We start from the raw sequence: 12,500 nt of genomic DNA, 5'->3' as shown, positions 1-12,500 counted from the left end.
TATATATGTATATATATAGATATGTATAGAGATATATATATATATATATATATATATATATATATATGTATATATATATATATATATATATATGTATATATATATATATATATATATATATATATATCAGTCACTATGCGACCTTCATATCATCAGTGGGGAACCGCCAGCAAGGTGTCCCATACAGCTGCTGCTGCACCTTGCTGGGAGCGATAAGCACCGCCTGCCACGCGGTAACGTTATTTCTGGTATCCACTCATCATATGGAGTCGACCTGGTTGCGGTTGGGAGTTACTAATAATTAATGGTATCTGTAATCTGGTTCTCCAACCTAATGAGCGGACAACATGACGTCATCGCCATGCACGTCCGCCTTGCATAGTGACTGATATAAAAACCGAAAGGGTCACAGAGTTAGAAGTGTCTGGAAAGCCTCACTGCGTTGCCCTGATGAAGCCCCAACAAGGGCGAAACCAGGTCGGTAACTGTGAGTTTTGCATGCACTTGTGACAGTATCTGTATTTATAATCCGTAATGACGCACTGCTAGATGGTTCCTCTGGAACTTTGCAGGCAAGGCGGACGTGCATGGCGATGACGTCATGTTGTCCGCTCATTAGGTTGGAGAACCAGATTACATATATATATATATATATATATATATATATATATATATATATATATATATATATATATATATATATATATATATATATATATATATATATCTGGTTTTGCACATTTGCACTTGGTTATGGATTTAAGGGTTGTGTTCTTTTTCAGGGAACCAACCATGAACAAATCTACTTGTTCAGATGATGACGGCGTGAACCATTCTTTGCCGTCAATTACAACGAAGAAACCGAATGTTTGGAAGCGTTTGAAGTAAATAATTTTATTTTCCTCCTCTTCACTTTTTAAACTTTTTTGGGATATGTCCACTGCAACAAATGTACAAGACGTTAACATTTGAATGGATATGTGTGGGAAAATGACATGCCGAGACTGGGAATCGAACCAAGATCTTCTGGAAAACTGCACCAGTGCTCTGCCATCTGAACTATCTTGGCAACCCTGACTAAGCATGGGAGCACCAATGGCCTGAACACGTGAGGGTCTTCCTCCAATGGGGGGGACAAATCCATGTCCGCTATTATAAACACCATATATGGAGGAAGACCCTCATGTTCAAGCCGTTGGTGCTCCCATGGTTGGCAGCGAGTGCCCCGGAAGCATTGACGGAATGAGAGTGGCAATCATATGTGGGAAAATTGCATGCATGGTCAGGGTTGCCCAGATAGTTCAGATGGCAGAGCACTGGTACGGTTTTTCAGAGGACCTGGTTTCCATTTCCGGTCTGAAAATGTAATTTTCCCACATATGTCTATTTAATTATTTAATCCTGTTCATTAAGCTAACATTTCAATCCTTTTCAACCCAGGCAAAAGTTTACCACACACGATAAGAAGAAAAAGTGTCGTGGTGACATTCCACATGACGTGTAAGTAAGAGAAAATATCCCTTTGGAATGACCTAACACGAAACGTGCTCACAATAGAAATGGTTTCCTTTAAGGAAATTCAAGCTCTCCCTGTCGTATCTAGATCACATTTTGCTCTTTAAATATTTTCTGTGCCATTGTTTGGGGGTTTCAGGCCTGAGAGATTCCACTGAGTTGTTTATCCTTGGTTGACATGTCTCTTGTAGAGTTGACAAATTATCGCCGGTACCCTGAACAAATGACAAATTCTTGCCAGTAAACAAAACGATTGGTCAACCGATTGGTGAAAACCTGGTGCCACACCTGTTACCACAGCCAGACTCCAAAATAAGGGAGAGTTATCTGAAGAAGAAGGTGAAGTTTATGGTTGAAAGAATGTCCATCGAGAAGTGCAAATGACAAGCGTCAGGAAGTACCTGATCTGAGGAGAGGGATGTAATACACGGAATACCATGACCTTTGACCTAGACCCAGCTTTCTGACAGTTTTTTTTTGTTTGTTTTTTTGCATAGAGAATAGAGACTCGTGGAAGAGCGAACACGTTGAACATGAAAACATGCACATACACATAAAACATACAATGAAGGGCTCGGAAGACAAGAGGGGGAGGGAGAGGAAAGCACACAAGCACAACAACAGAAGAGAACAAGGATGTCGGTAGATCTGTGGAAGGGGGATGGTTGGGGAGGAGGGAGGGGTACACGGTATAAAGCAAAATGAACACTTGGGGATTGAAAGAGGCGGACTTGGGTTGTTTCAATGGGGGCAGAAAAGAGTAAGCTTTTGGATGGGGGAAGATGAGAGATGGTGGTGAACAGCTATTGTAAAGACCTGGAGTGAGGAGAGGGATTGAAGAGAGTGTGGGAGTTTGTCCCAGAGGTGGGAGAAAAGAGGAATCAAAGAGTGAAGGTGAGCAGAGAGTCTTGATTTTGGCATTTTCACCAGAAGAGGGTTGCTGGCAGATCTTGTGCGACCTGCAGGAATATTTTGGAGACAAAGCACAGACAGAGGCAGGGGAGCAAGGCTGGAGAGGAGTCTGTAGAGTGTAGAAGATGGAAGGACGACCTACCTGCCTGCGGTGAGAGAGAGAAAGGCCCTCAGAATCAGCTTCATTGTTGGAGATTCCAATGATTCTGAATGCTTTGGTTTCAATCGCATGAAGTTGAGCTAGGTGGTCAGCAGGAGCACCAGCCCAGAGGGGAGAGCACTATTCCATTGAGCTGCGGATGAAAGCCTTGTATGTGGCGAAGAGCTCAGGTGCGCCCAGAAAGGACTTCACACGATGGAGGATGCCCAGTTGGTGAATCGCTTTGGAGGCCAACTTGGAAATGTGGTTTTCCCAGGAAAGATCATGGCAGATAGTGAGACCCAAAAGCTTGAGTGACAGAACTTCTTGGAGAGGATTGTTGAGAAAGTAGATGGGAGGGTTATCCAGACGGACTTTTCAGAGAGACATCGTGAGAGTGTGAGATTTGTCAGGATTGAAAGACATGTTCCACTTGTTTGACCAGTTTGTGATTTTGTGCAGGTCTGCAGAGAGTCAAGAGGAACCAAAGGCTGATCGCAGGGAACCAAAGGTGAACAAGTCTTTTTCATCGAAGACCAAGAAAAGCAGTTGTTGGAAGCGTCTGAAGTGAATAATTTTATTTTCCTCCTCTTGCCTTTTTAAACTTGTTTTTGGATATATCTACCGCAAAAAATGTGCAATAAACTGACTTTTCAATCCTTTTCAACCTAGGCAAAAGTTTACCACACACGATAAGAAGAACAAGTGTCGTGGTGACATTGCACATGACGTGTAAGTAAGAGAAAATATTCCTTTGGAATGACCTGATATGAAACGTGCTTGCAATAGAAATGGTTTCCTTTAAGGGAATTCAAGCTCTCCCTGTTGTATTTCGATAACATTTTGTGATTTAAATATTTTCTGTACCATTGTTTGGAGGTTTCAGGACTGAGGGATTCCACCGAGTTGTTGAACCTGGTTTGACATGTCTCTTGGGAAGAGTTGACATTATTGCCGGTACCCTGAACAAATGACAAATTCCTGCCAGTCAACAAAACCATTGGTCATCCGATTTGTGAAAACCTGGTGCCACACCTGTTGCCACAGCCAGACTCCAAAATAAGGGTGAGGTATCTGAAAAAGAAGATGAAGTTTAAGGTTGTAAGAATGTCCATCGAGAAGTGCAAATGACAAGCATCATGATAAATGTGAAGAGAGGGATGTGATACACGGAATACCATGACCTTTGACGGAGACCCAGCTTTCTGACATTGGATTGAACATTGCACTCCACAATGCCTTGGTAATCTCCTGATTTCATGATGCCATGCACACATTCAAGGCACCCAGTGCCAGAGGGAGCACAGCAACCCCAAAACATCATAGTGAACCTCCTCCGTGTTTGACTGCAGGGAACGTGTTCTTTCCTTTGAAGGCTTCATTTTGTTTTCTGTAAACATAGAGATGATGTGCTTTACTAAAAAGCTCTAATTTGGTCTCATCTATCCACAGGACATTCTCCCAGAAGGATTTTGGCTTGTTCAGGTGTGTTTTGGAAAACTACAGTTGGGCTTTATGTCTCTCTCTCTCAGCAGTGGGGTCTTCCTGGGTCTCCCACCATGAGGACTCCTTTCATTGAGTTGGTAGCGGATGGTGCGATTTGAAACGGTCGTACCTTGTGTCTGAAGGTCAGCTTCAATCTGTTTGGCAGTTGATCGAGGTGCATTCTCCACCATTCAAACAATAATTCGCTGCAATCTTCGATCAAGTATTCTCTGGCGGCCACGTCCAGGGAAGTTGGCTACAGTGCCAAGGGCTTTCCACTTCCTGATAGCATTGTGTGTGGTGATAGCATCAAGGTCTTTGGAGATGGGCTTGTAGCTTTTTCTTTTTTTTTTTTGTATATAGAGTCGAGGCTCGTGAAAGAGCTAACATTTATCAAACAAACAAATCAAACAAACAAGCAAACAAAGTATATAAAAAGGGGAGCGGTCAACAAGATGGGGAGAGAAGGGGAGGAAGCACACAAACACAACATTTGAGGGCAGGGACATCGGGAGATGTGTGGGAGGGAGAGTGCCTGGGGGGGGGGGGGGGGGGCAGGATAGGTAATAGGATAGCCTTGAGATTGTCCATGCTTGGCTACAATCTTGTGTCTGATCTCATCAGACAATTCTCTGGTTTTTCTTTCTTTTCTTCATGCGTATTGTGGTACGCACAGTGACACAAAACAGCAGAATGACTCCTTTTCTCTGTTCAAACTGGTTGAATGAGTGGTTTTTAGCTCACTTGGAACAAAGTTCAGGGGAGCTTATGCGATGGCGCGTTGTCCGTTCGTCAGTCTGTAAACACTTAAAACTTCTCTGAAACCGCTGATCGGATTGCAACCAAATTTGGCACAAATTATATTTGTTGTGTTGTGACTTAAGTTTGTTCAAGGTATTTAAAAAATCGGGGTCTAAGCGGGCTTACCGGTGTCAAAGTGGATCCAGGTTTGACCACCCCAAAATAGGATTTTGATTTTTCCTCATGAATTACACAACATTTTGATGAAACTTGACCACAACCTTCACCACCCATGCTGCACCAAAGTTTGTTCACGGCATTAAAAATAAATCTGCCCATTTGGGGGTCTATGGAGGTGGCCCCCCAAAATAGAAAATAGGTATTTTCTTTCTTCTCAGAAACTACACACACAATTGTGATGAAACTTGACCACAACCTTCAGCACCCATGCTGTACCAAAGTTTGGTCATGGCATTGAAAAAAATCTGCCCCATTTTGGGCATCTCTGGGGGTGGGGGGGGGGGGGGTGGGGTGTGGTTGGGGGGTTGGGAGGTTGGGAGAAGGGGTTGCCCCCAAAAAAGGTATGTTTAGTCAGTGCAGTGTACTGTTTATTCTACCACGTGAGTGCCCGGGGTATTGCCTCCATGTTTATATTGCAGGCACTTGCAACTCTCCACAGATGAGTTCAATTTCAAAGTAAACGAGAATCAACTGCTTTAAATTTAATTATTTCTAACAACTTCTAAAAGATGCCAATAATATTGTTTGGGCCATTTCAGGATTTCTGTGTGGAATAAGCTAAGATTTAGTAGTTTCTTGAGCTTTTTTTGTTTTGTTCCACTGCAAACCAAAGAAATACATATGTGGATACCAAAACATTTTTTAAATTTCAACAATTTTCTGGAAGAAATGGTGCATTATTTTATAAAGGTGCAAGAGTGCCAATATTTTTGACCATGACTGTACATATATACATATATATGCATATATTTATGAATATATATATATATATACACGTGTATATATTTATGAATATATATATATATACACGTGTATATATTTATGCATATATATATTCATGTATATATATATATTTATGTATATATATATATATTTATGTATATATATATATTTATGTATATATATTTATGTATATATATATATATATATATATATATATATATATATATATATATATATATATATATATGTATGTATATATTTATGTATATATTTATGTATATATTGTTATAGATCGCGGTTTGGATGTTATAGACCGAGCGGTGGTTTAAAACCGCGACCTAACAAAACTCACCCGATTCCACCCGAACGTTGGTTGTATCGCACCCTAGCTGCTCAATGAGGGAAAAGACAAAAGCGACGCAATGCAAGAGGAAAACGGAGACAAAAAAAGGTTTGAAATACTACCACATTTATTCCTACTATTTACACACAAGCAACAAAAAGCAATTCAGTTTATTTACAAGTACAAGACGCAGGTGACACAGTGCAAATTTAGCTTATCTACAGACTTAACTTATTACCCAGGACAGAACAAACAAAGACGACTCACACGGGGAATGCCAGGGATGGCAGAAGGTGGATGGCTGGCGGGAGAGGAAAGGTCCAAGGGGGGGGTCTTGCAGCACAACCGGCGCTTTCAGCAGCCGCCGTTCCGTTTCGGCCCTGCTCCGAACCGCCGTTCAGGCCCCCTTTGGCGGCTGCCGGGTGTCGCTGCTGCGGCGGCCTCCGTCCGCTGCGTTCCCAGAACTTATCTCACTGGTCTGGTCCCTCAACCCTCAACCCTCAACTCTTTCTTGCTTCTCTCACTTCTCACCACCGACTCCTCTCTCTGGCAACCGACTGTGACCAACTCCTTGCAACCAACTCCTCCTCTCTTCACAACCCTTCTTTTTCCAACCCAGAGTGCATCTCTCTTTCTTTTTCTCCCCCTCCACTTCCGGTTGCGCCCTTTTATAGCGCCCCCCAGCGATCACGCCCCCGGCGCTTTGGACACGCCCATCGGGGCGCTCACCTCGGCCCTGGCTGGTCGCACGACCCTCGGGCTCCGCCCCGGACGACGACGGGCGGGCGCGCCCCACCCCTCCTCTGACGAGGTGGAGACACGCCTTTCTTCCCTGACTCGAGCCTCGTGGTCAATGGCGGTTATTGGAGGGGAGGTGATTGGGAATCGAGGCTCAGCAATGACGAGAGGGGATGTAATATGGCAATCGAGGGTCGGCAATCACGAAAGGGGGGATGTGAAGGAAATGGGGATTTTTGGGGATGGGAATGGAAGGGGATCTATTCTCTCTCACTGGTGCAATGGAGTATTTCAATTAATGGGAGACACAGCCTTATCTTAAAACACAGAATAAGATATAACTATCGAACATGAATATCCTATGATTGGCTGACGTGTATGCTTGTGGACTATGGGACGCCCTTTTGATCTTACACAGCTCCGGAGGCAGGAGGCACAGCACAACAACAATAATAATAATCATACAGCACACAATAAAAAAAAAATATATACAGTCCTCATATCCACAACACTGCACTCTCCTCCTCTTAGGCACGTCCCGGGCCTACAACTTTTAGCTTTAGCGTGACACGTAGGTGTAGTTCCCTCTATTTTTAACCTGACCCTGAGTGCGACAGTTTAAACATAAATAAATGTGTCCCGCTGCTCCATTGCACCCTGCCTAACAGACTTTCGCCCACAGTTAACCGAATTGCGGAATGGTCTTCAAACTATACACTGACGGTGGGGAGCATTATTTACAATGACTCTGCTTTTATTTACAAAACTAACCCAGGACCTGTAATTGTTCTTTCTGGGGGGAGGACAGTCTGCTCTGCATCAATGCACCATTAAAGCACCCAAAAACGCACCAATACACACCCAAGCACCAATCGGTGCAGTCCCCATTGTTCAATGAATAAAATAAAACCAACAAACCCAACCCTGCAGGTGTCTCTTGCTCTTCGGCTCCCTCTGCTGGTTATCATTATTTCTTCCAGTTGTTGTCATTTTCTTTGCTTTGCTTACTGGCGGCCTATTTTCAATAAAACTTGCACCCAATGTGTCCTTTTTATTTATTTATGGCCCACCAGGCCGACTATGTGTATGGTTCACCTGTGGGGCATTGGTGCCCTGTGGCCAAGGTCCGCCAGCAAGATTTCGGGCCCTCATGGCCGGTTCCAGCAGAGGGGCCATGCCCCAACCCATGGGGTCCATAAGTGGTGCTCGGCCACTGACATGTGGTCCATAATGTGGTGCATCGATGCAGACAGCTGGTTCTGGGAATTTCGGGCGCACAATGGCCGACCCACGCACGCTCCCCTCGGCGCCCAACGGCGCTCAGGTCCTCATGTGGGAGACAAAAAAAGGGGGGACAAGACAGATGAGCGAGGGGTAAGGTCTCAAGGGTACACATCAAAAAGGCAATGCAAGGCGAAATGCGTACGGAGGGCGAAGTGAGAAAGCTCGTCCCTACCGTACGTCACCCCCCTGTTACCTAGCCCACCCTTGCCCTTACCCCATATGTACAAAACCTACACATTACCAATTCGTCACTACTGTCACGTCTTCCCCATATTTCCCCTATATCAAATTCGTCTCCACAATCCCTCTACTTCAAAATTTGCCATCATCAATTCATCATCAATCCTCATAAGGAGGCAGAGATGGAACATCAAAGCACAATGTCACACCCACGTCATGATGCGTCTCACATTCCAAACATTTGCATCATAAAAAATAATCAAAACATGGCATGGTGTGGAGTACCTGTCACCTCAGGTGAGTGGATGCAGATGGTGCGAGGAGATCCTTCATCCTAACTATTTCCTAAATGACTTTAACACACTTTACACTACCCGGGGTCTTTCTTCGGCCAAACCATTGGCCCTCTTACTCTATGGGTTCTAACGACCAATCCCCATTGACCAAACTGTGGTGCTTCTCAATTTGGGGTCTCACTCCCCCGATTCATCTCCCGGTGCCCTCGCACAATTTCTGGGCCGCGACGTGTAGCTCTCCCAACAGGTCTACCCACCTGCACACCTCCACCACTGTAGTTGCCACCCGAGCTTACCTAGCTCCTCACCCTAACCTATCTAACTGGGGGCAGCCCCTCTCCTGGCTCTGTCACCCCATGGTGCCCTCTGGCACTGGGCTACCCGGGTCCGTCCTCCGGATCCTCGGGCCCCATTCACACAACTACTACCGGCTCCCAGAGCCCACCTGCGGCCTCACCTGGCCGACATCCTTACAGTGGTGGAGTGCCCAAACCAACTACACACACTAACAGGCTACACACCCAGCCATTTCCACAACACTAATGCACCCATCCAAATACCATTCTTTCACCTCGCACCACAGATGCCAATATCCAAACCACAATTTACCTGTACCCTCTACCTAACACTTACACTACCCGCCCCGGGTATCCGTGATGGGGGTCCACTCTTCCCCCATTCACACCTTCGCACCATCCACTCCACTCCACAATTTCCACCATTCTCACTCCACGACCATCCATTCCACTACTCCATACCATTTATTCCATACACCTGTCTTTCATTCACCTGTCGTTGCACACCTGTGCAATCTCACCTGGTGCCACCTGCACCCTCCTCCTCTTTCTGGACCAGTTGGTCAACGCAACACACATCACCATCACTCACTCATACACTGCTCCACACACCTGTTCAGTTGCACACCTGTGCAATCACACCTGTTCCATTCTCACCTGTTCAATCCTCACACGCACGGCATCATCTCAGCTAACTACTCCCCTCTGAAACTTGCGCTTCCCAGTCGTCCCTTTAAACTATTGCGCTCCCACGTCATTATCATCCACACTAAACTACCTGCGTCCCCACTACAGGTATCAATCACTAACTAAACTTAACGTTACCTAAGGTCATCTTCGCTAGATCCCTACACTATAACCTAACCCACCCGGGCTAGTTTTCACTGCCATACACCCCATAAGCTATTGCTCCTTTGCCCCCACCTTGTGAGGGATGGTGGATTTGCCATCCCACCACATCGGGGGTCTCTCACTACCAATTTCGCTCGTCCAAATCCAACAATTCAAAAATTTTCCATTTACTGCCAATTCTATTCACTTTTCTAAATTTCGTTTTAAATCACTATCACTATCACCATTACCCGTCTACTTATTACATCCTCTCGGTGCGCCAATTCACATCTACAGCCCGGCTTCGTACAGCCGAGCAATGAACGCGAATTCCTTTGTGCTGGCGGCTGGATGCGTCCCGCATTCGGGGCATGGGCGGGGGCTTACCCGGGCCGAGATCCCACGCATCACCTCGGCGTGGGGCCATCCAATGTCCCGATCTCGACCTGCCGGCACGTCTCAACAAAACGTGGTCGCCATAACGACCCTTCCTATCCAGCTGCCCGCTCCGCCTAGTGGAGCCCGGCCGCGGCCGTTCCACGCGAGGCCCAGCGTGGATCGCGCACGGCGGTTCTTTCGAAACCGCCGTGGTTCGGATCCCCGCCGGTTCTCGCGGCACGCGAAGCCCGGCACGCACCGAGGGCCCGAGTCGGCTATAAGTCGTTCTAACCTTTAACCCGGTTATCGTCGACGCCTCACCTGGATGCTTACAAGCATACGCTACCCCTTTCGTGCTCATACATGCAGCCGTTTCCACGCTCTTGGTCGTACCTTCTCTAACACACCTCGGTACACTCATTCCGCTCACCGACTTGGTCACACACCTGACCACCGAACACCTTGGCACACACTCGTCGCTCGCACACCTCACCAATACACCTCTTCGCGCCCCTTTCTCGGTCACCTCCTTTGTGACAATCACAGGTGTGCTCTCACCCGCACACCCAACCACGTGTCTCACTACCAATTCCAGCGTGCATTCCCACTCACGCTCTACCATTCCAGTTGTGCATCCTTCTATTCCAGGTGTACATCCTCGCTCACCTGCCACAACCAACTCACGCTCCGTTTCACTCTCACTACTCTCACCTCCACTCTCGGTCGCGCACTCACCCTTACTCTTGACAGCATGCGCTTTCCCCATGCACCCGTCCGTTACACACCTTTCTCGCGCATCCTCCCGCGCACACTTCTTCGTTACTTCCTCCGTAACACTCACCACAGGCATGCATTCTCCCTTACTCTTGACAGCATGCGCTTTCCCCATGCACCCGTCCGTTACACACCTTTCTCGCGCATCCTCCCGCGCACACTTCTTCGTTACTTCCTCCGTAACACTCACCTCAGGCATGCATTCTCCCTTACTCTTGACAGCATGCGCTTTCCCCATGCACCCGTCCGTTACACACCTTTCTCGCGCATCCTCCCGCGCACACTTTTTCGTTACTTCCTCCGTAACACTCACCACACCGCGCTTCCCTGTGCTCCCTCGCACACGCGCTTCGACCAACTCACTCTTGACGGCACACTCACTCCTCGGCGTGCACTTTTTCCTCACACACCCCATGGTCGGACATTCTCGCACACCTCTTTTTTCGCACACCTGTCCTGTCACACACCTCACCAACGGCCTTTCACGAACACCCGGATCCAAACCAATCCCCAAGCCGACTGAATCTCCCCTCACATCATGTACATTGCCACTCACCTCCGTACCTCGTCGCACCTCCTTTGCCACCTGCAAACTTTTTATTTGGTTAGTGAGCATCTCATCATGATTTGAACACAGACTTTGTACATTATCCATTTCTCCCTGCAATTCCCGGGCTACCTCCGTCATCTCTTCAATTTCAATGCCCACTTCTGCTTTTTCTTTATTCTCCTCGGCGACCGTTGGCTTTAATAAAATTCCCTCTACCTCATCGGTCGCCGGCTTTTCAAAACCCCGTGTCGCGATTTCTACCCCCGTCATTGTACCCGTGCTTTCCTCCGCTTCGCTCAACCAGCGCTTTTCGACCCGCGTTACTTCCTTGTGCACCCCTGGGACCCTTTCGCCCAACTTGCGGTCTCTGTCCCTCTGCTCCCTTTCCTTCCTATCGGCCCTCATTCCGTTTATTGTTGCTTCGATTTTCTCACTATGAGCCTCCATCCGGTTCCCCATTACCCCCAATTGCTCACTCTGAGCATCCATCCGGTTCCCCATTTGTTCCATTCGCTCACCCTGAGCATCCATTTTATTACTCAATTTCTCCCCGTTTATTCTCAGCATCTCGGCGAATTGCGCCATGAAGGCTTGCATTTGGACCACCGTTGGTAGTACAAAGGGTGCGGCCGCAGCTGCCCCCTCAACCACGTGCGCGAGGCCGCCATTTTGTGCACCTGATACACCCTCAACCACACCTTCTTTACTCTCCTCCACCATTTTTTTTTCTAAGTCCTGGGTCGATTCTAACCCCTCTATCTCTCCCACCGGCATCCCGTCGCCTTGAACAGCCATGGCGCGATTTCAAAATTCGGGTTTTGCTTAAAAAAAAAACCAATTTCGGCAGCTCGTAATTTTGACCAAAATTTTTTTTCTAGATGTTTTAAAAATTTGGTTCGGGCCCCGAATCCCACTCCCAGACACCAATTGTTATAGATCGTGGTTTGGATGTTATAGACCGAGCGGTGGTTTAAAACCGCGACCTAACAAAACTCACCCGATTCCACCCGAACGTTGGTTGTATCGCACCCTAGCTGCTCAATGAGGGAAAAGACAAAAGCGACGCAATGCAAGA

At 46.8% G+C, this 12,500-nt stretch overlaps 1 protein-coding gene across 7 annotated transcripts in view; it reads left to right on the top strand.

Annotated features, from left to right (window-relative positions):
* The window catches only part of LOC137417945 (uncharacterized), a 168,028-nt gene that overhangs the window by 35,553 nt on the left and 119,975 nt on the right, over positions 1 to 12,500 (top strand). For all 7 annotated transcript variants that reach the window (XR_013622476.1, XR_013622473.1, XR_013622472.1 and 4 more), the window contains exons 2-5: positions 783 to 884; positions 1,441 to 1,500; positions 3,029 to 3,133; positions 3,239 to 3,298. Coding sequence is in view for 2 of the 7 variants with exons in the window: in XM_078772234.1 (XP_078628360.1) it covers positions 783 to 884; positions 1,441 to 1,500; positions 3,029 to 3,133; positions 3,239 to 3,298 (327 nt within the window). In the remaining 5 variants the exon portion in view is untranslated. The remainder of the gene's footprint in view (positions 1 to 782; positions 885 to 1,440; positions 1,501 to 3,028; positions 3,134 to 3,238; positions 3,299 to 12,500) is intronic.

This window comes from Myxine glutinosa, chromosome 2, assembly GCF_964187855.1.
Source record: "Myxine glutinosa chromosome 2, kmMyxGlut1.1, whole genome shotgun sequence".
NCBI lineage: Eukaryota > Metazoa > Chordata > Myxini > Myxiniformes > Myxinidae > Myxine > Myxine glutinosa.
Note: the sequence above shows the minus strand (reverse complement) of the source record. Positions and strands in the feature narration are given on the sequence as shown.